This window comes from Nicotiana sylvestris, chromosome 4, assembly GCF_000393655.2.
Source record: "Nicotiana sylvestris chromosome 4, ASM39365v2, whole genome shotgun sequence".
In the NCBI taxonomy this organism is placed as follows: Eukaryota; Viridiplantae; Streptophyta; class Magnoliopsida; order Solanales; family Solanaceae; genus Nicotiana; species Nicotiana sylvestris.
Window position 1 is genome coordinate 160,972,425 of NC_091060.1, and position 23,638 is coordinate 160,996,062.

The 23,638-nt window shown below is 32.4% G+C and overlaps 1 protein-coding gene across 2 annotated transcripts; it reads right to left on the bottom strand.

Annotated features, from left to right (window-relative positions):
• Positions 1–16,002: 16,002 nt before the first annotated feature.
• Positions 16,003–22,836, bottom strand: LOC104215060 (phosphatidate phosphatase PAH2-like). 2 transcript variants are annotated; one of them, XM_009764805.2, is made up of 10 exons: positions 22,719–22,836; positions 21,843–22,555; positions 21,639–21,712; positions 19,931–20,015; positions 19,564–19,650; positions 19,399–19,471; positions 18,764–18,807; positions 17,848–17,976; positions 17,673–17,771; positions 16,003–16,516 (listed from the first exon to the last, which is right to left on the bottom strand). In XM_009764805.2, exons 2-10 carry the CDS (start codon positions 22,221–22,223, stop codon positions 16,463–16,465), a joined length of 1,026 nt encoding a protein of 341 aa, XP_009763107.1. In that variant the 5' UTR covers positions 22,224–22,555; positions 22,719–22,836; the 3' UTR covers positions 16,003–16,462. The 2 variants fall into 2 exon arrangements, with proteins under 2 accessions (XP_009763107.1, XP_009763108.1); XM_009764806.2 differs by lacking the exon at positions 16,003–16,516 and adding an exon at positions 16,608–17,046 and having other exon boundaries at positions 21,843–22,812.
• Between the last annotated feature and the right edge of the window lie 802 nt (positions 22,837–23,638).

The following is a 23,638-nucleotide window of genomic DNA, read 5'->3' on the forward strand; positions in this document are numbered from 1 at the left end:
ATCTCTAGCTCGCGATGCCTTTGCCCCTCGAATCAGCCTCCACGAGTACGACACAAATCCCGAAATTACCAAAAATTGACCCTCAGGCCCACGTCTCGAAATTCAATAATTTTTACATCAATAGATTCCTTATCTCCCCACGAGTTCATACATATTAAAGGTTCTCAAATCCGACCCCAAATGGTCCACCAAATCCTCAATCAAAGGCCTAAGTTCTCAAGCCCTAGTTTCCCCAAATTTTCACCCTTAATTTCCATAATTTCTAGCTCTAATCCGTGAAATAATAGCATAGGAACGAGTTTCAAGTCCAAATTCATTACCTCAATGAAGTTCCCTTGAAATCCCTCTTTCAATTCGTCCAAAAAGCTCCCAAGCTTTTGCGGTTATCTGCGGCCCAATACTCGCTTCTGTGGTACCGCATTTGCAGTTATTTCTCCGCTTTTACGGAAATCACTTAACTTACAATTTTCTGCATCTGCGATCCCTCATGCGCATCTACGACATCGCAGATGCGGTCCATCTCACCGCTTCTGTGGTTCCTGACTCCCTCAGCATTTTCCGCTTCTGCGACCTTCCCTATCGCACCTGCGATCCCCAATCCGCAGGTGCGGAAATACCAGAAGCAGCAAATTCAGCAGCTGCAACAAAATTCCAACTTCTCCGTTAACCATCCGAAATCACCCCGAGGCCCCCGGGACCTCAACCAAAAGTACAAACATATCCCAATACCTTATCCAAACTTGTACCAATCTTCAAAACACCTCAAACAACATCAAATTAACCAAAACACATCGGATTCAAGCCTAACTTTCTAAAATCTTTCAAATTCCGCTTTTGATCAAAAATCCAACCAAACCACGTTCGAATGACCTGAAATTTTGAACGCACATCCCAAATGACACAACAGAACTACTGCAACTCTCGGAATTCCATTCTGACCCCTATATCAAAATCTCGCCTATCAAACGGAAATCGCCAAAATATCAACTTCGCCAATTCAAGCCTAAATCTACTCCGAACCTCCAAAACTCATTCCGATCGCGCTCCTAAGTCCCAAATCACCTCCCGAAGCTAACCGAACCATCGAAACTCACATCCGAACCTTCTAACACATAAGTCAATATCCGGTTGACTTTTCCAACTTAAACTCACTCTAAAGAGACTAAGTGTCTCAAACCTTACCAAATCCTTTCCGAACTCGATCCGACCAATTCGATACCACATAACACGGATAAATAAAGCATAAAGAAGCAGAAATAGAAAAAACGGAGCGGTAACTCATAAAACGATTGGTCGGGTAGTCACATAATGTTAAGTACAATTCATAGTAATATAACAATATCAACGCCAACCAAATATCTTCAGACACAATAGAGAGTGACAAATTAACATTAGTACTTACAATCTAAATTTCTTGATTCTATAGAAACATAGAAATTATGCACACAAAATTTACCTTCACTTTCCCACTCTTTTGATAAAGCCTTGAGTAACCAATTTAGTCTACTATGTTTTAATATATTATCTTTTTCTGTCAGAAAATATTTAGTCTAGGTCTAGCCAAAGGTCTATTGGATAACAATTTCAATTAAATAAAAAAAAAAGGTTAAATCAGAAGTACAAAATCTTCAGAAAACATGCATGGAAGTATTAGAACAGAAATTCACAGGAATTGTCATAAATAATTAGAGAGGTACATGGACATTCTATTTTTTGTTTTTTTTTTTTGTTTACTCCATTGAGTATTACTTCTTTCACTTCTTCCTCGAATCTTCAAGTAGTTCCTACAACGAACAAAATAATTTAAAAGAGGTCTAATGAAGAAACAATCTACAAGCGGTAGTTTAAAAAATTTAAGATCACAAATAATAAAAATCTTTTACCACGTGTGCAATAATCTTGATGATATGAGTAAAGTCTATAGTTTAAATTTGATTCATGATCTAATGGTTTGCAAATTCAGCTTTTCTTCAACGTATCTATAAGCTATATTCATAAGTTATATTCATGTTGCAAGTTGTTTTATATGCGGTATAAGTAAACTCGGATATATTACTTTCTCTATAAATCCAAGAAGCACAAATTGGTTAATGTAATATAAAGTCGGTTCCTATTTAAATTGAGACTCATTCCTCAGAAAGTTTCCTTTACCATCACAAAGTTTTCATTCAGCATAAAGTTTCCTTTGCAACCTCAACTTCTTAAATCACGTCCTATTGCAAAATTGTTAGTAAAATTTGAATTGATTTCAAAATCCTAAATATTAGGTAAGGTATTGTATTTTACATATTTATCCAATATAGAATCATTTATATGAAAGAATAATCTAGTTTTGAAGGGCGTAAAAGTCGTTTAATATTTCGGGGATATTTTTATCATTCAATATTTAGCATAAAATATTCATGCTTTTATAATAATATATATATATATATATATATATACACACACTAGTATCTATAAACGTGCGTTGCACGTTAATAATGGCACATGATGGTTTAAATATTTACTTATATGAAAAAACAATAAAATTTAATTAATGAGAGAAAATTTATATGTAACACTACAACAATAATTTAAATGCCAAAAAATATTGTTTACATTAGCATAATACGTGAATTCAAAATGAAAGGATATCATCGGAACTTACATAAATGATCAGTTTTAGTCATGTTAAGTAGATAATTATGTATTGTAATATAAATGTATCTAATGTGATGGTATCTTACCGAACACTTCTTTATAGACGGTATTTTTTTTGTATATGTTTCCTTCTAAAACCAGAACGCTTGTTGTCGATGTTGATACCTCTCTTGAAAAATGTAACATATAATTATTCGTGAAAGAAAACATATTGTGATAAATATAGTTCAATATTTAGGATGTTTGTCCTTGTGCTTTATTTATTATAACTACAAAATATAAACATACTAAAAATTATTTTCACACAAATTTAAAAGGATATTCTTTAGTTTCAGAAGATGAATGTTGATTTTGGGGATAAACACATACTTAGACGCACATTGACCAATATCATAAGTTTTGCATGTATGACGTTATTGTCAAGACTTCTATATACCATATGTGTATTGTTACATAAGTTATTTAGCGAATCTAAGTTTTCATTAGCATGACCGGCATAAACCTATATTAAATGGAAGATCAATTTTAACTTAGTCTATTATATATAATTATATATATATAGTGACACTAACATACGTAAGAAATAATGAACTTGACAACAAATATGTACAATAGAAGACCAATTGGTATTAAAGTATTTAAGTATTCTTCTTGGTAATTATTGTTGGTATCATCTTTTGTTGAGTCAAAACTAAAAAAATATTTTATTTTTACCATAAAACTTAGCAATCAACGTTTTATTTAGTTGATCAACATATTAATTTCTGCTAGCTAAGATAGCTCTTTAGTTTCTATTATGTAATTTGCACAAATTGCGTTTTAATCTAATGATGAAGATATTTTCTTTATTAAATGCACTACTATTATCATTGAGGTTGATAACCAAGTGTTCTAGAAGAACCAAATCATCTTTTATTGGATGCTCTTTTTTGTTTCTGACGCAAGCCAAGAAGTCATTGAATGTTGGATCGGTTCTTGCTTATATTTCTTGTCATTTGAATATTTTTCATTTGAGATCATAAGTATAATTTTGGCAAGTTAGCTTGTACAGTTTCTGCTTTGGTCAATTTTGGAACAACTAATCGCACTTGATAAAAATTACCTCCCAAACTATTACTTTTCTACCAATCGGTTCATCGATATCCAATATATTGCTAAAACTATGGGCAATTGATTCGATCGTGTGACGCTTAACCAAAAACATTTCATCCTATATTATCACTTTTGCTTTCCTTATAAAAATAGTACTATAGATCTGATTTGATATATTTGTGATGGTTATTTCAGTTATTTGAAGGGGTATATTAATCTAAAGTGAGTTGTATGACCTCATAATAAAATCGTTGCTGGTACACCACTTGTTCTTATTGCTAACAATATCATAACTCCGGATCTGACATTTTCAAGTAATGCATAACATAGCAATATCATTTCGATTCCGCGCGGAGGCATCTAAAAAGGATAATCTCGCTATACCAGGATCGATTTTTTATAATATAATCTTGAAAGCTTATTCTTGTTCAAGATTTAGCTTTGATTGTGCTTCCTCAAACACTTGTGACCTTCTTAATATTATATTTTTTCAATTTGAAAATTAATTTTACTCATACGAATAATTTAAAAAATAATTTAATTGGATTCTCTTCCTAAATAATTAATTGAAAGATTTAATTATTTGGTTTTAACATAAAATATAATTTATTTCTGTTGAAATAGATTCTTAATATTAGTTCATCTCATATTTGAATATTTAACCATGATTATAATTTTATCCACCATAAATCTTATTTTCAAAAAGTAAAAAGATAGATGACATTCCGTTTTTAGATCTTTATGTTTGCAAAATCATTAGTGGTGTTGCCTCTTACTAACATTTTTCTTTCTTTTCTCACACATTTATATTCCTAAAAATTTTCTTAGTTGTTCTTTAATAATTGGGTATAATTTTCTATATTACACGAAAAATTAATAATAATTTTTTTCATTTGAATAAGAAAGCACTTCAAATATAATATAGTAATATATTATCTTGGGGATTTGTTTTCTCAATTTCAACGCTTTATGCAGTCTGTTTTAGCATTACGTTTATTTTTTTGGTATTGAATATTATAAAGTGGTAATGTATTACCAATATGGAGAATTCTTATGAAATTAATTTTATTAAACCTTCCTACATATTTTTAATAAGAATTCAATAGACAAAATTATATTGATTTTACTATCTTAAACATTAAAAAAATTATATAGAAGTTATTGTAGTCCAAAAAAATAAGTTATTACAACTATGTCCTTTCCCTATGAGTTCTTCTATTTAATATTTTAGGGCTATTTTGGTCTATTAATATTATATTTGTACTTTTATAATAATATAGGCTCTCCTATTTCTAAATGAATTTAAATAATATAATACATTTTCAAATTAAATTAGTAATAGGAATTTTTAAAAAGTATATCCTAAAAGTAATAGTATTACAAGACTAATATCTATGTCCGAAAATAATTATACTAATAGAATTCCTAAAGGTAATCATGTAGGATTACGTGTAGTATTATGTCCTAAAACTAATAGGATTACATGGTTAATGTCTAGAATTCCGATAATATTCTTTTATTATATTGTGAGTTATTATGTTTAATATTAAAAGGTTATTTTTGTAATCTAATATTTTATTTATGCCTTTATAATAATATAGATATGGATATAGATATAGATAGATAGATTTTTATTTTTATTTTTACCTTATCAGCAATGATTACTCTCCATGCGCAAGCTTGGGGCCGACATGCTCATAGAAATCCTCCACATTTTTTTGTTTTATTCACAGAATCGCTTGTTAAATAAATGCAAAAAAAAATAAAATAAAAGTGGAATGTAATGATTAAATTCAAGTGCTTAATGTACAACTTCGTATCAGTAGTTATATTATGGTTGTATCAGGTTCTATTATTTAAAAGTTGTAACTAGAGAAATATTATTAAAATATTTTATTATGCATTTGGTAACCAATGATGGTCGACCTACTTGTTTTCAATTCCATGGATATTAATTAAAATTCATAAGTATATCCTAAAAATAATAGGATTACAAGGCTAATATCTATATCAGAAAGTAATTATACTAATAAGATTTCTAAAGGTAATCATGTAGAATTCTTAACGTGTAGTATTATGTCCTAAAACTAATAAGATTACAAAGCTAATGTCTAGAATTCCGATTATGTCCTTTTATTGTGAGTTATTATGCTTAATATTTTAAGGCTATTTTGGTAATCCGGCATTAAGATTCATGCTTTTATAATAATAATAATAATAATAATAATAATAATAATAATATATATATATATATATATATATATTAAATTACATACACACACACCCCCCCATCCGTTACATTTTCATTTTTTTTATTACCCTTAATTTTGGTATTCTTGCAAAACTACGATATCATATTTCTTTTATAGCAAAAAAATGAATTTATATAAAGACTAAGGTGCCAAAAAAGGTGCATCTTAGAAATTCGAATTACTTACTAAAGTACCTTATAAAACTAATTTCACCAAATCACCTTATATAATTATTTTCCAGTCACTCTCCAATATTAATTAGTTGTTTGTCTTTCACTTTGCCATAAGGCGCATAAGAACGAAAAAAGAGATAAAAAGAAGTGGTTAACACTCCAAGTTCAATTAGGATTAGGGTGAGAGAAATTCATTAATTCTACGAGATGCCATTCTCATTTTATGCCTTTAAATCTTCACTTTTAGATCAAAAAGTAGGAATTTGGCAATTTGCAACGAGGCTAAGCGAGAAAGAAAAAAAAAACAAATATTAGAGTGCTAAGAACAAAAGAGGAAGCGCCTAATAAAAATGAGACATCTAATTTAAATACTAATATTCGATGTTACGGTTTCAATCTTTATCGTGTCATCAGTCAAAAATATATTAAAAGAGGATCATATCTTAATTTCTTTCTCCCGATTGATAAAATACAACGCAAATTGAGAAAGAGACCTTAATGGTGGGAAAAAGGGGAAGCGGCAGGTAATTAGTTCTTCGTTGACTGGTCAATATCTTAAATAATAAACATTAATTGGTATTTGATAAAAAATGATAACTAATATGCAATCACAAATTTAATTTCAGTAACAGTGTTGATATTTAACTTAAATCCTAAAAGGAATACTAGATAACTTGACATTCACTAATCAGCTTTCGTCCCCAGCACTAATCAACTTCACTACTAATATTTTTATTTTTATTTTTTGCTTTACCGTCCCTTAATTCTATTCTTCGTGATACACGTTTAACGTTTTAAACTACTTTTATTCGATTCTTACTTACTCCCATAAGAAGGTGACACTTGTAATTTCTGATTAATTTACACAGCTCCGTAAAGGTGAAGCAGTAAGCTCAGTAATATATAGTTTTATAAAAGTAAATTTGTTTTAGTTATAAAGATTCAGGCGTGTGCTTGTACGTAAGAACGTTCTGAAGAAATAACGGAAAATGATATTGTATCACCAATCTCAAAATAATAGCTGAAATATATATATATATATATATATATATACATACATATATACATACATTCTGTATGTTATATTCAAAAATTATATAAATTTTATATATTTTTTTGGCTATCGAATGTGAATAGTTTCTAGTAGGGGTGTACAAAGGAAACCGACAAACCGCACCAACCCGGGAAAAAAACCCGACAATGGTTTGGTTTGATTTTGGAAAAAAAAACCCGACCATAATTGGTTTGGTTTGGTTTTAACTAAAGAAAGTCAAACCGAAACCAAACCGACCCGATATTATATATATATAATTTTTAGATATATTTAATATATAAATATATTTATTGTGATGTAATTTATAAATATTTCTTAAAAATTTTCATAATTTTATCTTTTAAGGTATTATTTTAAGGTTAGACTTAGAACTTTTGACTGTGCCAATAAGTTTTATACCCATTAATATTAGTAAATTAAATAATCTATATCTATATTATTATAAAAAGCATGAATAAAATGTCGGTTTACAAAAATAATTAACCTTATAATATAAAGTATAATAACTCATAATAAAAGGACAAAATTGAAATTTTAAATATTAGCCTTATAATCTTATTAGTTTTAGGACATAATACTACACCTTTAGGAATCCTATTAATATAATTACTTCTGGATTGTCTAATATATATAAAATTGAACAAGTGTATATATTTAGTTACGTAATCCTATTACTTTTAGGATATACTTCTTAAAAATTCCTATTACTAATTTAATTTGAAAACGTATTATAATGTCCTATTTATAATTTAATTTGAGAATGTGTTATATTGTCCAAATCCATTTAGAAAAATGAGAGTCTATATTATTATAAAATCATAAATATAATATTAATATATGAAAATAGCCCTAAAATATTAAACGGTAGAATTCATAGGGAAATGACATAACTGTAATAACCTATTTTTTGGACTACAATACCTTCTATACTAATTTTAAATATTTAAGATTTTAAAATTTAAAAAATTTTATCTATTAAATTCTTATTAAAAATATGTAGGTAGGTTTAATAAAACTAACTTCATAAGAATCCTCCGTATTGGGAATACATTACCACTATATAATGTCCAATATGAAGAAAAACTAAAAGTAATATTAAATAGACTGCATAAAGAGTTGAAATTGAGAAAATAAATACCCCCACAAGAATATATTTTTATATTATATTTGAACTATTTTCCTACGCAAATAATATTTTTTTAATCAATTTTTCGTGTAATATTGAAAAATACCCAATTATTAAACAAATAAGAAAATATTTAAGAATATAAATGTGTGAGAAAGAGAAAAAAATGGTTGATAAGAGTCAATACCACTAATGATTCTACAGACATAAAGATCTAAAAGTGAAATATCATATCAATCTTTTTCTTTTTGAAAATAAAATTTATGGTGGGTAAAATTATAATTAAGATTAAATATTCAAAACAAGAGATGAACTAATATTAAGATCTGAATCAACATAAAATAAATTATTTTTTATGTTAAAACTAAATAACTAAATCTTTTAATTAATTAATTAGCAAGAGAATCCAATTCAATTATTTTTAAAATATCATATGAGTAAATTCTTATTCAAATTAAACAAAAAAGTTATGGTACATAAATTTATTCTATAAACATACAAGTGTACGAGGAAGCACAATTAAAGCTAACTCCTAAACAAGAACAAACTTTTAATACTATATTATAAAGGGTCGACTCTAGATGATCGTTGTATTACTATACATAAAATTTCTCTCATTAATTAAATTTTATTGTTCCTTCATATAAATAAATGTTTAAATCATCACGTACCATTATTAACGTGCAACGCACGTTCATAGATACTAGTACTAACAAAAGCCCAAACCAAAATCAAATCAATAGTAGTGCTAACAAAAGACATTCAATTCAATAGTCAATAGTACGAGCGAGAATGTATTAAATATCTATTTTTTGTTTTGCAATAATTTAGATTTAAATACATAACCTATTTTTTATCTTTTCTTTGGCGTTTAGTCATGTAATTAACCCCCTTATTAGTCTACTTACTTTAGCGTACTTTTATATTATGTTTATTTTTATTATGATTTTTTAATTAGCAATATTTATATTATATAATTTTATTGTCTTTATTGTTGAATATTTTAGGATAATGCCATGAGACATCTCATATTTTGTATTATTTTCTTAGAAAATATTTTATATAGTTGTATCTTATTAGGATTAAAGAAATATTTTGAGCACAATTTATATGTTTTGTTCTACGAAGATTTTACTGGGAAAAACCCAAAAACCCGAGAAAACTCGAGAAAAATCGAGATTGAAATACCCGAGTTTTATTGGTTTGGTTTGGTCTTTAGATTTAATAACCCGACACAATTAATTTGGTTTGGTATATAATCGTAAAATTCGAACCAACCTGACCTACGTACATCCCTAATTTCTAGCATGGGATAAAAGTGATAATACCCAAGAAATAAACGAGAAGGCCAAAGGCCAAATCGATTATGGTAATCATATATAGGAACTCAAAAACGACTATTTTTTCCTTCCTGTAACTGATGTCATATATTATGACATCAGTAAGATTGCGTAGTTTAATTTGGTCGGTAATATGGATAAATATGCTCACTTTTTATACAGTGAATTCCCAATTATTTGTTCCTTAACTCATAAACAAATTCTTGGTTGACTACGAATCTGAACAACGAATTCTTATGATCTTATCTAGTCACGACCAGCTTTATGCTTCCCTTTAACCTACCACACTAACAATTTTACTATAACTATATAATTCTTTTCATGAAAAAAAGATCTTTATTGTTTTTTGTTATTTCTAACTTGTCGTCAATTAATTGTAATAATTGTGTCGAAACGTTTATGACTTCTTAAGTGAATCCTGAAATTCAGATTTATTTATATAAATTACTAATAAGAAATCCATCTATTCTTATTGAGGAGGTTTAAAATTTACTTAGCAACTAAAAATATTCTAAAATTTAAGTAAGTGTATTACCAAGAGTTACGGTATGATGGATATGATCTCTCCTCTTAATAAGGACTCTTCTTTTAATTGGCATGACTCCGAATTAATTGGGCGGAACCCAAAAAAAATCCTAACACGTACCTAAAAGTAATACACGGTTAATCCATACTCAGATATAGCATCAAATTCTCCACATGATACTTGTATAACTATCACCTTTAAATATTCAAAGGTGTATTCGGTTTCTCTATCTAAGTTATCCTTGTCTAATAATTAGCAATAAGTAAAAAACGAAACAGGAAGTAAAATTGATCTTTAAATGTCAATAAAAAATGAGTTGTTACTCAAAATATGAAAAGGGGAAGTTCTTGAAAATTCTGAAACTCGAATAGGAATCTTACAAATTCCTATTCCCAATGACTATGGATTAATTAATTTAGTTGAAAAATATAGGAATAAAGTTCCACGAGAAAATTCTGCACCTAGTGGAACAGTAGTAGCTTATATCTAGTCTTAGTTTGTCCAATTACTCATCCATTACAGAATCAGCATTAAATCACAAAAAACGTAAAACATTCTCTATTTCTGAAAATTTTCAGCTCAAAACAGCACAACATGTTGGATTTATTCCGGCCTAGGAACATCATAAAATGTACCTGCGGTCAAATACCTTTGACTGAGGAGCAGCTGACCAAAATTTTCAAGGCGTACGATTCCAACCGCGATGGCTACCTTTCCAAAGAAGAACTCAGGGCGGCTTTCCGGGAGCTAGGATCCATTTTTCCAGGATATCGAGCCGCCCGAGCCCTTCACCGTGTTGATAGGAATGGTGATGGTCTGATTGATAACAAGGAGTTGGAACAGCTGGTCCAGTACGCAAGCAAACGTGGTTATAGGCTAAGAAATGCTTGTTCGGCCAGCAAGTAGCTTGGATAGAGAAGGTGGTTATGAGGGAATTTTCAATCCTTATGACCTTCAAGTTTGTTATAAAATATGTGTGTGGGTGTGTATTTGGTAGGTTTCTTTTTCTTGTCAGTTCACTGTTACACTTGTACTAGTGGAATATGGATGCTCTTGAGTTTTCAGAGCATACTCTGCAAACTTTAGTAACTAGTAAATAAAGAGAATTTTACTGTGTGAGTCCCATAATCGTTGGTATCTCTATGTATATATTGCGATAGTCAAGCAGCAATCGGAAAGGCTGAGAGCGTTATGTATAACGAGAAATCTCGTTATGTATGATGATGATATAAAACCGTTACGCAATTACTCTCTCGAGGAATTATCACGATTGATTACACAAATTCAAGCGATAATGTGTTGGATCCACTTACGATAATGACAATAAATAACTCAGAGAAATTTCCATATCAGCTCGTTCAAGATATAGAAATTTAGACATGCTTTCAAGTTAACATTTAAAGACCAACACTGATAAGAACATGTCCAGTATAGCTAGCATGAGGAATGGTACATCTCTATGCCTACATGTCAAATATGCATGTCAACTGTATGGTTTCACGGTGGTATCCGCAAGTACTCACTCTCTCAGAATATTCAATATGACTGCCAAATGCCCAGACAATCCACACACAAACACTCAGCACCGTATGGGTGCTTGGCATCAAAGCCCCTCACTAAAGTACGTGTGTGTGTGTGTGTATATATATATGTATATATATATATATATATCACTGTGTCTGTGCTCACTGCTGGTATGCCAGACTCCGGAGGCGCGGATCCTGACCAAGCGCTAATATAAAGCCTATAAGGTCTGTTGCGGTGTGCATCCTGATCCACAATAATAAATAAAACAATAAGGTCTGATGCGGTGTGTAGCCTGATCCACAACAACACTCACAAACTGACTCTCAGGCCCACCTCAGTTATCAATCTCTCAAGTCTCAAGGTCTCACAGATCTCGTACCACTAAGCCCAAACAATGATAACAAGTAATGTAACAGTGAATGATAATAGAGACTGAGATATAATATGCAAATGAAGAATCATGACTGAATACATAATTACAGTTAAAGCAAATAACTCAAAAATAGTAAAAATAGACTCATTAGGTGACAACCGAATAAGCAAGTAGCCTAACATGATTTCTAACATGAATCACAACTCAATTACTCTAACAAGTAAGGATTACACGGATAAAACAAAAATTGATAGAAACTTAGTACAAAAATTCCATCTGTATCATGGTTACTATGGTACACACCCACATGCATGTCACCTAGCATTTGCGCCACCCCAACACAACAGAAATAACACATTTCCAAGGATAATTCCCCTCAATTCCAAGTTTAGAAATGTTACTTACCTCAAAACGTGCAACTCACTACTCCAACAAGCCATTGCCTCGCGAATCAGCCTCCAAACGACTCGAATATAGTCACAAATAACTTAATATAATCAATACAAGCTATAGGAATTGATTCTATACGATAAAGCTAAGATCTTTAATCAAAATCAAAAAGTCAACCCCATGCTCATACCTCGGAAACCGATAAAATTCACATGTTCCGAACAACCATTCAATAATGAGTCTAACCGTACCAAAAAATCCAATTTTGACCTCAAATCGACCTTCAAAGATTCATTTTTTATTTTTGAAAAGTTTCCACAAAATTCCTCATTCTTCACTTTTATTAACTAATTAGATGCTAAAAACAAAGATGGAATCATGAAATAATAACAAATCCGAGTCAAAAACACTTACCCCGATCCAAATCTTGAAAACCCCCTCCAAAATGGGCCAAAATCGAGCTCTACAACTCAAAATATGAAATAATAACTCTAACCCTCGGTTTAGGTTTTTAACAGTCTGCCCAATTTTTTCTTCTTCGAGAACACGAAAGGTTCCTCTCGTTCTTGAAGCACAAATCTCCCCAGTTGACAATTCCTTTTTCGCTAACGCGATCCCTCTCCCGTGAACACGAAGCTAAATTTTTGATGCCCCAAGCCGGTCTTCCTTCTACGTGAACGCAGCTCCCTACTCGCGATCGCGATGCACAGCCTCCTCAAGCCTTTGTGAACACGACCCTTGTCTCGCAAACGCGAAGAGCAAAAACCCACTTGCCATCAATAACATTATGCGAATGTGACCCCTTTGTTGCAAACGCGAAGAAGAGTACACCAAATATCATATCAGCAGTTCTTTAAGAACAAAATGAAGACAAACTTCGCCTGAATCACACTCGAGGCCCCCGAGACCCCATCCAAACATGTCAAAGATCCTAAAACACGATACGAACTTAACTGAAGCCTCAAATAACATCAAACAATATCGAATTCACGAATCATACCCCAGTTCAAGCCTAATGAAGTAATGAACTTCCGGCATCTAAAACTAATGCTAAATCATACCAAACCAACTCCGATTGACCTCAAATTTTGTACCGCAAGTCATAAATGACATAACGGAAACTCCCGAAACTGAAATTTGAACCCGATATCAACAGAGCCAACTCTCTATCAAATCTCTCTAACCTTCTAAACCATCAACTTTCTAATTTTTGTCAATTCAAGCCAAAACGACCTACGTACCTCCAAATCAACATCTCGACATACTCCTAAGTCCAAAATCACCATACGAAACTATCAAAACCATGAAAACTCTATTCTGGAGTCGTCTACACAAAAGTCAATCTCTGGTCAACTCTAACAACTTAAGCCGGTAAATGAGGGAACATGGCTACAACACTCAAAACGACCTGCCGGATCGTCACATTTATGAAAACAGACGGTGTCCATGGCTGAAACAAATACAAAAATGAAAACTAAAGACGATTAAGGGTTGATTGTGTGACTTATGGTTATCTAGGTATATACCAAAGTTCGACGGTTCAATGATATCAAACCTACCGATTGACCGAGTATATCCAACATAAGTTCACTACGAAAAGTTCAAAGGAAAACCTACTTATCCACATGCGATTAATCTTTGCTTGCGAATCACACGATTTTTCATGCATATTTCCGTTTTATAGTCATTTGTCATTCATGTGGGAGATTGTTGGATTTTTAGTTAAAAAATTGAGGTGGATGGGAAATGGAGGAAAAAATAAAATTTTGATTTTTCTTCCTTTACAAAGGAACATTATCCCATATTGGAGGAGGAAAGCTCATTTGTTGAGTGCACTTCTTTCTAGCTCTTAAAGAGTTGAGAAGAAGTCAAGCATCGCGCCGTCGTCGTCGCTCGGCTTCGGATCAATTCGGATTTGGTCAAATAATCTGACTGATTGATTACTTATTTGGACCAAATTTATTTGTTTAATAGTAAGACTAAATTAATATTTTTTTAATCCATTGTTGTGCAAATTACCGTGTGTGGAAGCAAATTGTGATATGATACATAGGTTGTGCAAATTACTATAAGGTAATGTTGGCTTTACAGTCACACTTAACGGCTTGAGAGCATTATATTCCTTTGAAACACTTAGAACTTATTCCATTAGGAGTGAAACTTACGCTATAATTTCTAATAATATGCGTAAAAATGAAGCTTCTTAATGACATTCTTATAAATGCAAGTCATTTCATCAAGTAATTTTCAAAGTTATAGAATTATGAAACTAGAACATATCGGAAATCGCAGCGTTTCCAGTGACGGCAAACGTGAAATGTCTTTGGAAGAATTCAAGAAATGGATGAAGAAATTTGATGGGGACAACGATGGAAAGATGAGCAAAGAAGAGGTCGGAGAGGCGGTCCGTTCGAATTGAGGCTGGTTCTACCGGCTAAAGGGCAAACGGGCTGTTGCATCTGCAGACTCTAACGGCAATGGGTACATTGATGAGGATGAAATCAACAACCTTGTGCAGTTTGCGCAGAAGCACTTGGGTATTAGAATTGTGTCTTATTAATTTTGAACTGGTCTTTGTGTGTTAAAAAAGTTAAACTAGTAACAAGTATCTATTGTTAAAATAAAATGTCTCTGAGAGTTAGCGTTTACTGTTTACTAGTTTTAATATCACATTTTGAGTCTACTTGTTTATATATATTGTTGTTAGGATAATCATGTGTCATGCGTAAGCTACTAAAGCTAACTTTGAACGACGATAAATCAGATAACAAAGAAAAATATACCAAAAGAGATAAATATTTTTCGGTCAATTGACTTACGTCCACGGGTGCAGATTAGCAATCCATTATATAAAAGAGAGTACAAAATATCGAGAAAACAACCTGAAGGAAAATATTTTATTATAAATTTATAAATGATCTCTACAATTCTTTATTTCCTCCACACCTAAAATAAGCTAGTAATACCCCTATTTATAATAGTAGGAAACTTATTTCAACTAGAAACAGGAAAATCTATTCCTATATTTATTCTAACCGCAAATCATATTTAGACATGAATTAAATAAACCAAATCCTAAATGACTAAGGTTTCCTACTACAACTTTAAATTAGTTTTCCAATATAACCCCACAAGAGGCAAACACAAGTGGCATACTAACACTTGTCTGAAATTCTCTCCTAAACAAGACTCTCAAACCCCATATGGCTAACATTGTGGATGCTACTTAGTGAGAAGGAAAGATCCTGAATTTATAAAAGTCCAAACCTTTTTCTCTAAAAAAAGGACTAGTCAAATATGAGAGATAAGAAAAACCCAAATATGATAAATATGTAGTCTTTTCCTCCATAATATAAAAAAACCGAATATGATAAGAAAATTAGGACAACCACCTAACAATTGCAAACTTTGTTTATTTTCTATTTCACTTTCTCTTACTCCCTCACATTTCTATGGATAACTCCTGTATATTGTACTTCACATTTAACACGTAGCTTGAAGCTGAAAAATGCTAAAAACTTTTGAAGAAGCATTCAAATAGCCATTGCAAAGTTTACGAATTCTACTTAGTAGGGACCTAAACACATGATTTTTTTTTTCTCAAAGTCACACCACGCCTTATGACAAAAAGGAGAGACAGAATGGATCACCGGTCGATCTGTGATTAAAAAAAAAAAAAACTACACATGAATTATAGGATACAGACTGACAAACACAATAGGCTCTTCATGAGTAAAAATGGATAAATCTTATTCAAACAGTCTAATATCTAGAGCATTTGATAAAACGAACCCTCCTTTCGCTCTTAAGGTGGACATTTCTTGACAAAACCAGTTATACAGAGACCATATCCCCTACTAAAGGTTCAGAGACAGAATTTTCTTCAAATGCAGGTCATCACAATTCCAGTATGTGTGTCATTCACAACGATGAATCCATCAGTAGCATCACTCTCCAGTCATTTACCCATCAACGGCGAAAATACCTCCTCTTAGTAATAGTAACACTTTGTCCATAACAAATCTGTTCATTAACAAAAGATTATATAAATGACCAAAATCTACACCTTCTCAGCAACACATATACTACAGCATTTTACAGAGTTCAATGTGGAATATATATATATATTGTTGTAATTTCCTTCCACTTGTTTAAATACAAGAAAGCACAACAAATGAGCAACCCTACTATCGAATATCGATGCGTAGAATGTCAGAAAATTGAGTAAAATACTTCCTTTGGAAGGATGGGTGTGTAATACAACAGCATACTAGTAAACTTCCATGTGCAATATACAGCTATAGTGAGGCCGTCTTTGGTCAGCCTTAGTTGTAAGGTGCACACATGAATTAGCAGTTTGTCACGAGTCCATCACTTTTTATCAGAAACAAGGGCAAGTTGCTTCCAAGTTAATATATTTGAATGAAAATTTATATGAATCTCTTCATAGCCGTGGGAGTGCCATCCCTGAATCTCAAAAAATAATTGGATGGACTGGCTTAATCTCGGATAGGAGACGGAAGCTTCCAATAATTCCATGAATTAAAATCCTCCTAGAAAAGTGAAAATATTGTTTGACTGTAAGTTGATTGAGGTTTCAAGAAAACGCTCGATATGTATTATAAAATTACATTTCGGACCAGCAAAATCTAGTATTTCCAAGACTCCATAATTGTTTTGAAAATGCAAAGCTGAGACATGCAAGCTCTAAATACCCTGAAATGATCAAGGGGGCCTAAAGTGTCACGGGGGATAATACTGCAACGGTGAAACTTCTCCGCTCATACTTTATGCTTTGGGTCGTCTATGCCGTACATCCCAAACATGGCATGAATTTTACGACAGGGATAAAACTAGCCCCCTTCAAAACCTACAAATTTTTTAGTACTTAATTTTATTATCAACATTTGAATATATTATTTCTAGGTGTGATGCAGATGGAGTTAACGTCTCCAAAAGAAACAAACATGCTGACTAAATAGACTAGATGGTCAATCGTCAAAATAAACATAATGGTGTAAGTGCTCTGATGCTCCACTTAGAGCTAACTTCAACGCCCTACATCACTTTGGAGAAGGATAACAGTGAAGCACAAGAAATCACAGACTTCTCATTACGCTATCATGTGGTAAATAGCCAATTATCAATATTCAGAACAAGAAAAGCAAAGAAATCCAACCTGCTCACGTGAGGACAAGGGTGGAAACATGTCATCGACGCAACCATGTATGTAGGTGTATGATTTTGTATCTATGTGGTGGTTCATAAGAATTTGACCCTGTGCATTATGGAAATACCATCAAAAACTCTAAAAGAAAGTTACTTGCCAAAGGTCCTTCATTGATTCTACATACCTTTGGATCGATGGTGAAGATTTTTCCTTCAGGTATTCCAACCTTGAGGTAGCTGAGCTTGTCGGTGTCTCTGTTTCCAAAACCAGCATAAAAGGGATTTCTATCAGAGGGGAACAATGCCTTGACATCCTGCAAATTTCAAAAGTTAAAGTTAATTATCTGCAGATGTTGCCAAAGCTAGATGACCCAAGATATAGTGCTGAAAGTTAGCCACTAAAACTTCTACAATTGCCCGTAATGTAGATACTGTCTGCCCTATCAGAGTTGCAAACATCATTACTCCAATTTGAAACCCATGATAAATAGGGGAAAAAGGTACCAAAACAAAAACTATTCATAAAAGACGTATTCCACTCTGAATTATATTTTCGAGCTTTCTCTTATTAGCCATTATATCATCTTGTGATTATTTATCCCATTAGTTACATCTTGATGTTCCTACATGGCCATATTTTGAGTGTAGTACACCAAACAACACAACTTCTCATTCACCTTAAGACGGAGTAAGATCAGTTAAATGGCATTTTTTTATGTCCGAATCTCCTTGCGTCAAACGTCTACTTGTAAAATTTGGAGCATTTGAGACTTCTGCATGTATTAAACAGGGATTTTGTGCAGTTAAACTATAAAGCACCAAACACCCACTTATTCTCTGACTCAGGTTATTTACATCACAAGGCATAATAACTCCCTTAAGATAGCAGAAAAGCAAAGATTAGACAACATGGATATAGGTCGTCTTTATTCCATGAAACGACAAAATCATCACTCTGCCAGATGCAGCTCATCACTAGGTTAAAGCAATGGTCCCAGAGCCTCGCCAGCCTCACGGCTTTTACAGACATGCATAACTTCTTTGCTTAAAATGCTAAAAATACTATTAGGGAAAAAAAAGCAAATAAATAAAGAAACTGACCTGTAAGCAAGTAATTTTGAATTCATGGGGAGATCTTGTAACCACTGCAAAAGGTAAAAGGTAGATGCACCTCTCAATCATATTATGAGCAAAATTTGAAGCACTTCTTCCAGGAGAGCTTACTATCATACTACTAAATAATCGCAGAAGGAAATAGCACATTTCACCATTTAAGCTCATACACAACCAGTCCACTGAACCAATAATGCCTTTTGCATTCTAAATGCATATTGTTTTTAATACAGTTTTGAGGCAACGACCCTTCCTTTTCTATGCAGAGTTAGCACCGGTAACAGCTTACTTCTCCTTCAACGTTTTCCCTCCTTCCCCAATTAAAATTCATAAAAGGATAGAAAGCACAACATGCTATATATAAATTATCCACAAAATATATTTTTAAAAAAAGTATATATATATATATATATATATATATATATATATATGCCAGGCACGGTTCGTATCAGGTTTTAGCATACCCATATGTTAATAGATAATCTTGTTTTATTCTACTAATCATGATTCATAAGAATATGGACAAACAGAATATTACCAACTGAATGGGATGCATAGTTTGGAGCAACGAAAAATACAAAGAGAAAACACTTCACGAAATAAAGAAAGGGATAGCCGGTAACCTTCTCGAAATAAAGAACGAAAAAGTCCATCAGGCGATGTAAGAACAGGTCCTTCAGGTAATCCCTTTCCATCCTGCAATTAACACAAATACAAAAAAAAATCAAATTAATTGATTAGGAGCAAAAAGAGAAGTGTGATTACTTGAGACAAACTTATTTCCATACCTGCATAAGATTAAACAAGAATTGTCTAGTGAGATAGGCCTGTGAAATAGCACGTGCACTTTGGAAAAGCAATTGATAGCCGTTCTCCTGCAACAAGAGGACAACATCATCTATTCTTATTCTACTATCAGACAGAAACTAAAACATATAATTACATAGAAGAAATGTAGAAACATTTTGACCCTTAGCAAACCTTTAAAAAGGGAAAACATATTCACAACATAAGAGAACATCCTTGAACTAAAGACTTGAATTGTGACCATTTACTCGCCAAAAGAGTGGAGAAGAGAATTGCATCATTCCATATCACAGCTCATCCGAATAAACCTCAAAAGAGGGAGAAGAGAAAATGAATTAAGTCTAAAACCTTGATAGCCGAAAAGAGATGTGCAACGCCTGACTGTGACCAATCCACTCCCACCAAAGGCATGAACTGCCCTAGAACATCTGATCTGTTTAATTGAGAAAGAATAAATCACACATCAGGTGGGCACAAGGAAATAATATCATCTATACTGCTATCATATACACCAACTCAAAGAAGTCTAGCATTTTTGTTCACAAAGTGGAAATCTTCTCTTCAACTATTCAGTATGCTTTGCAAACTATACTGATTACAAAAGTAGTCCAAAAACAAACTATCGCAAATCAGATATGGCCACTTTTTGCATGTGCAAAAAAGATTTAATTAAATCCAAAACTGATACTCGTCCACCCCACTCTAATTTCTGACTGAAAGTCGAAGCAATAATAGACATATGATAAGATGTACCATTTGAAAATATTATATAGAGGTCTAGAGACTATACAAAGATACTAAGAGTTGGATCTTTTTCCAATCCAAAATATTAAAAATGATCAAAATTTACTACTCTTGAAAAACACGAAATGACAAATACTTTGGGCGGAAGAGATAAAGAATAACATATGATATTATGATGTGAGGTTTCAATTCCGGCATAGATCACGGAGGGAGAGAAGACGAACAAGATGGCATCTTATAAAAAGTATATGCTTTCTCCATGTATCACAATAAGTACCAACTGTTCATAGACTTGGAATTGATTAATATTCAACAATGTACATGTCAAAGATTGTAATACTAACTAGCCTTAGATGGACAAAGAATCTCCTAATCCTGCAAAGGATGAACCTAGAATTGAAGTCTTAGACAATAATTGGTTCATTGTCAGTTTGAGTTTAGAAATAGTTTATGACAGAAGTAACCTAATGTGCAGTACGTGACAGGAATTCAATTTTGGTTATATTACCATACCATGGCACTCTCTGCAAAATTTATGGGACAAAGTCAATGGTAAATTTGGAAGGAGTTTCCATCCAACTGCATCTTGAAGGTTCCCTTTAGAACTTGAACGTTCCCTTTCGGAAGTACGAAGATAAAACCTCAAAAATAACAAAGATGACAACATCACATCTAATTTTGGACCCACTTTTCTCTACAATAAATTATATATCAACTCTGCTCTCAATCTCCAGGGCAAACTAAGAAAATCTAATCAGGAAGAGGGATATCGGACTTGTGTTTGAAACACTTTTAAGTGAATCATGCTATGTTTCATCAATTAAGAACAACTCCTTGCTTCTAAGACACGTGCGTGGAAGTGAATCACAAAGTTAACTACACAAAGAAAGCAATTTACAGCCAAATAATCGTACTTAACAAAGTTGATATTAGGATATGAGGTTCATGTAACAGAAAGAAGTTATACAAAAAGGATAGCAAATAATAACCATTAACACTCCATATGCACTAATCAAAAGTTGATAGAGTAAATGTCCTCTCTACAAGCTTCTTGTTGTGTCCAAGACCTGCTATTTTCAACTTTGATCATAAATAATGTTATAGTTAGCACCTCTTTTGAACTATTTTGTTCAACTTTCATCACAAGGAATGTAATAATTATCAACAGTTTTATAATAAAAAAAAAAAACTGATAATTGATATATTCTTTGTGATCAAAGTTAACAAAATAGCAAGTTCTGGACGCAACAGCAAGCTCATAGAGAAATCAATAGCACCAGCCATCTATAGCAGAAAAGTGAATCAATTTTACCTAGTAATTGTTCCATCAACATCAGAGACTACAATATTTGTGTCCCATCTCCACAAATATATACACGCATCAACCTGCAAAGTATGTATCTCAAATAAATTATAAGCAAGCATTTGCATACGCACACAATAGTTAATCAATAGTAAGAAAAGAATCAAAACGCCGAAGCAAAAGATGCAATGAAAAGAAGTTTTAGAAAATGACCTGCCGTTTCGCGCATGTGAATACAACTACATTCTTTCCCTCCTTCAGATTCAAAGCTGCCAGCTGTTCAGATGTTCGAGTAGTTAAAGAATCTCCATCTACCATGTCCAGCTCCCTTAGAAAGTATGCTTGCCCTCTATTATCTAAATTCATACAGAAACCCGCTTCCACGCCATTTACACTTACATTAACCACCTTTTCTTTTGCCTTCAAAACCTCCTGAAACTTCCCAAATCGAACATACCAAGGAGAGGATTTCAAACTCCCATCTGGTTGCTTCACCACTATGATATCCACAGCACCACCAAATGGATTTAAAGTCCCAGAAACACTACGGACGCCTCGACCTATATAGCTACCTATCCTCCCTACAGTATTCATTCTCTTACAACAACAACAACAACAAGTATGTCTAAGTCCGAACAAGTTGGGGTCAGCTATATGAATTCCTACTGACCACGTTACTACTTTTAAATCATCTTCATGCCAATATTATGTAAATACAGTATAATACAAGAAAATCTGCCAAGCTTCCACTTCTGCAGTCTTATTGCCACGTCACAAATTAAAACCCCAATTCATCAAAATTGTATTTTTTTTAAGCTCATCTACAACAATTCATTCATTCCCTCAAGTAAATCTTCAGATTTTCCCACAAAGATCCAATCTTTACTTGATTCCCAAATCAATTCTCTCGCTCACGTATTTGAATTCTAACAACAATGATCATAGAACATTAATTAATAAAGATTCAAAGACCGGTGAAAAAACGAGCTTTCTTGCTTAGAAAAAGGCAGATAAAAGAAGAATATCTGAAGGAAAACATATATTTACTATAACAATGCACAAATTTGCTGAAAACCCAGAAAATTATACCTAAAATAAATTGTAGCAGAAACTGAACCCAGCTCAAGAAATTAATCAGTGGACAGGGTCACAAATAGAAAAAAACGAAAAATAAAAAAGAAGGTATTCTTGCAGTATTAAAACCGCTAAGACTTAAAACTTAACGTTGAATAATAGTAGTTGGCTGAAAGTTCGACCAAGAAAAAAAAAAAGTGGGCTGAAAGAGCATATATTCTTTTCTAAAATGATATCCGAATGTGCCACTTCTATAATTAATTGGAATCTTACACAAATCTCCCAAGTCCTACCCACCTTTTAGTCATTAATCATAAACTTATCAAAACTAGCAAAATACATATAAAAATTTAAAACTCAAAAAAATAAAGTTCTTTCTCTCCAGAAATCATACATAAAGATCTTCTTCCATAGTTTAAGCATGATTAGCAACATTAGATGCGAGACGAAAAGAAAATTCCATGAATAAAGTAATAAATAAGGTGATGAAATACAAATATGATATACATGTGATACACATTTGATACAAATATGATATATATGTGATATATAGTGTGATACACTTATTATTATCATTTTCATGTTCATCTTTTAACCAACTTGTCACGACCCGAAATTCCCACCTTCGGGACTGTGATGGCGCCTAACATTTTAGTCGCTAGGCAAACCAACGTTAGAGTCTTTATTACACTTATTTTAGTCTTATTGCCACGTCACAAATTATATCCTATTCGAGGGCGGATGAACCCAAAATATCCTATTCGAGGGCGGATGAACCCAAAATATCCTATTCGAGGGCGGATGAACCCATAATATCCTATTTGAGGGCGGATGAACCCATTATATCCTATTCGAGGGCGGATGAACCCGAAAATATCCTATTCGAGGGCGGATGAACCCAAAATATCCTATTCGAGGGCGGATGAACCCATTAT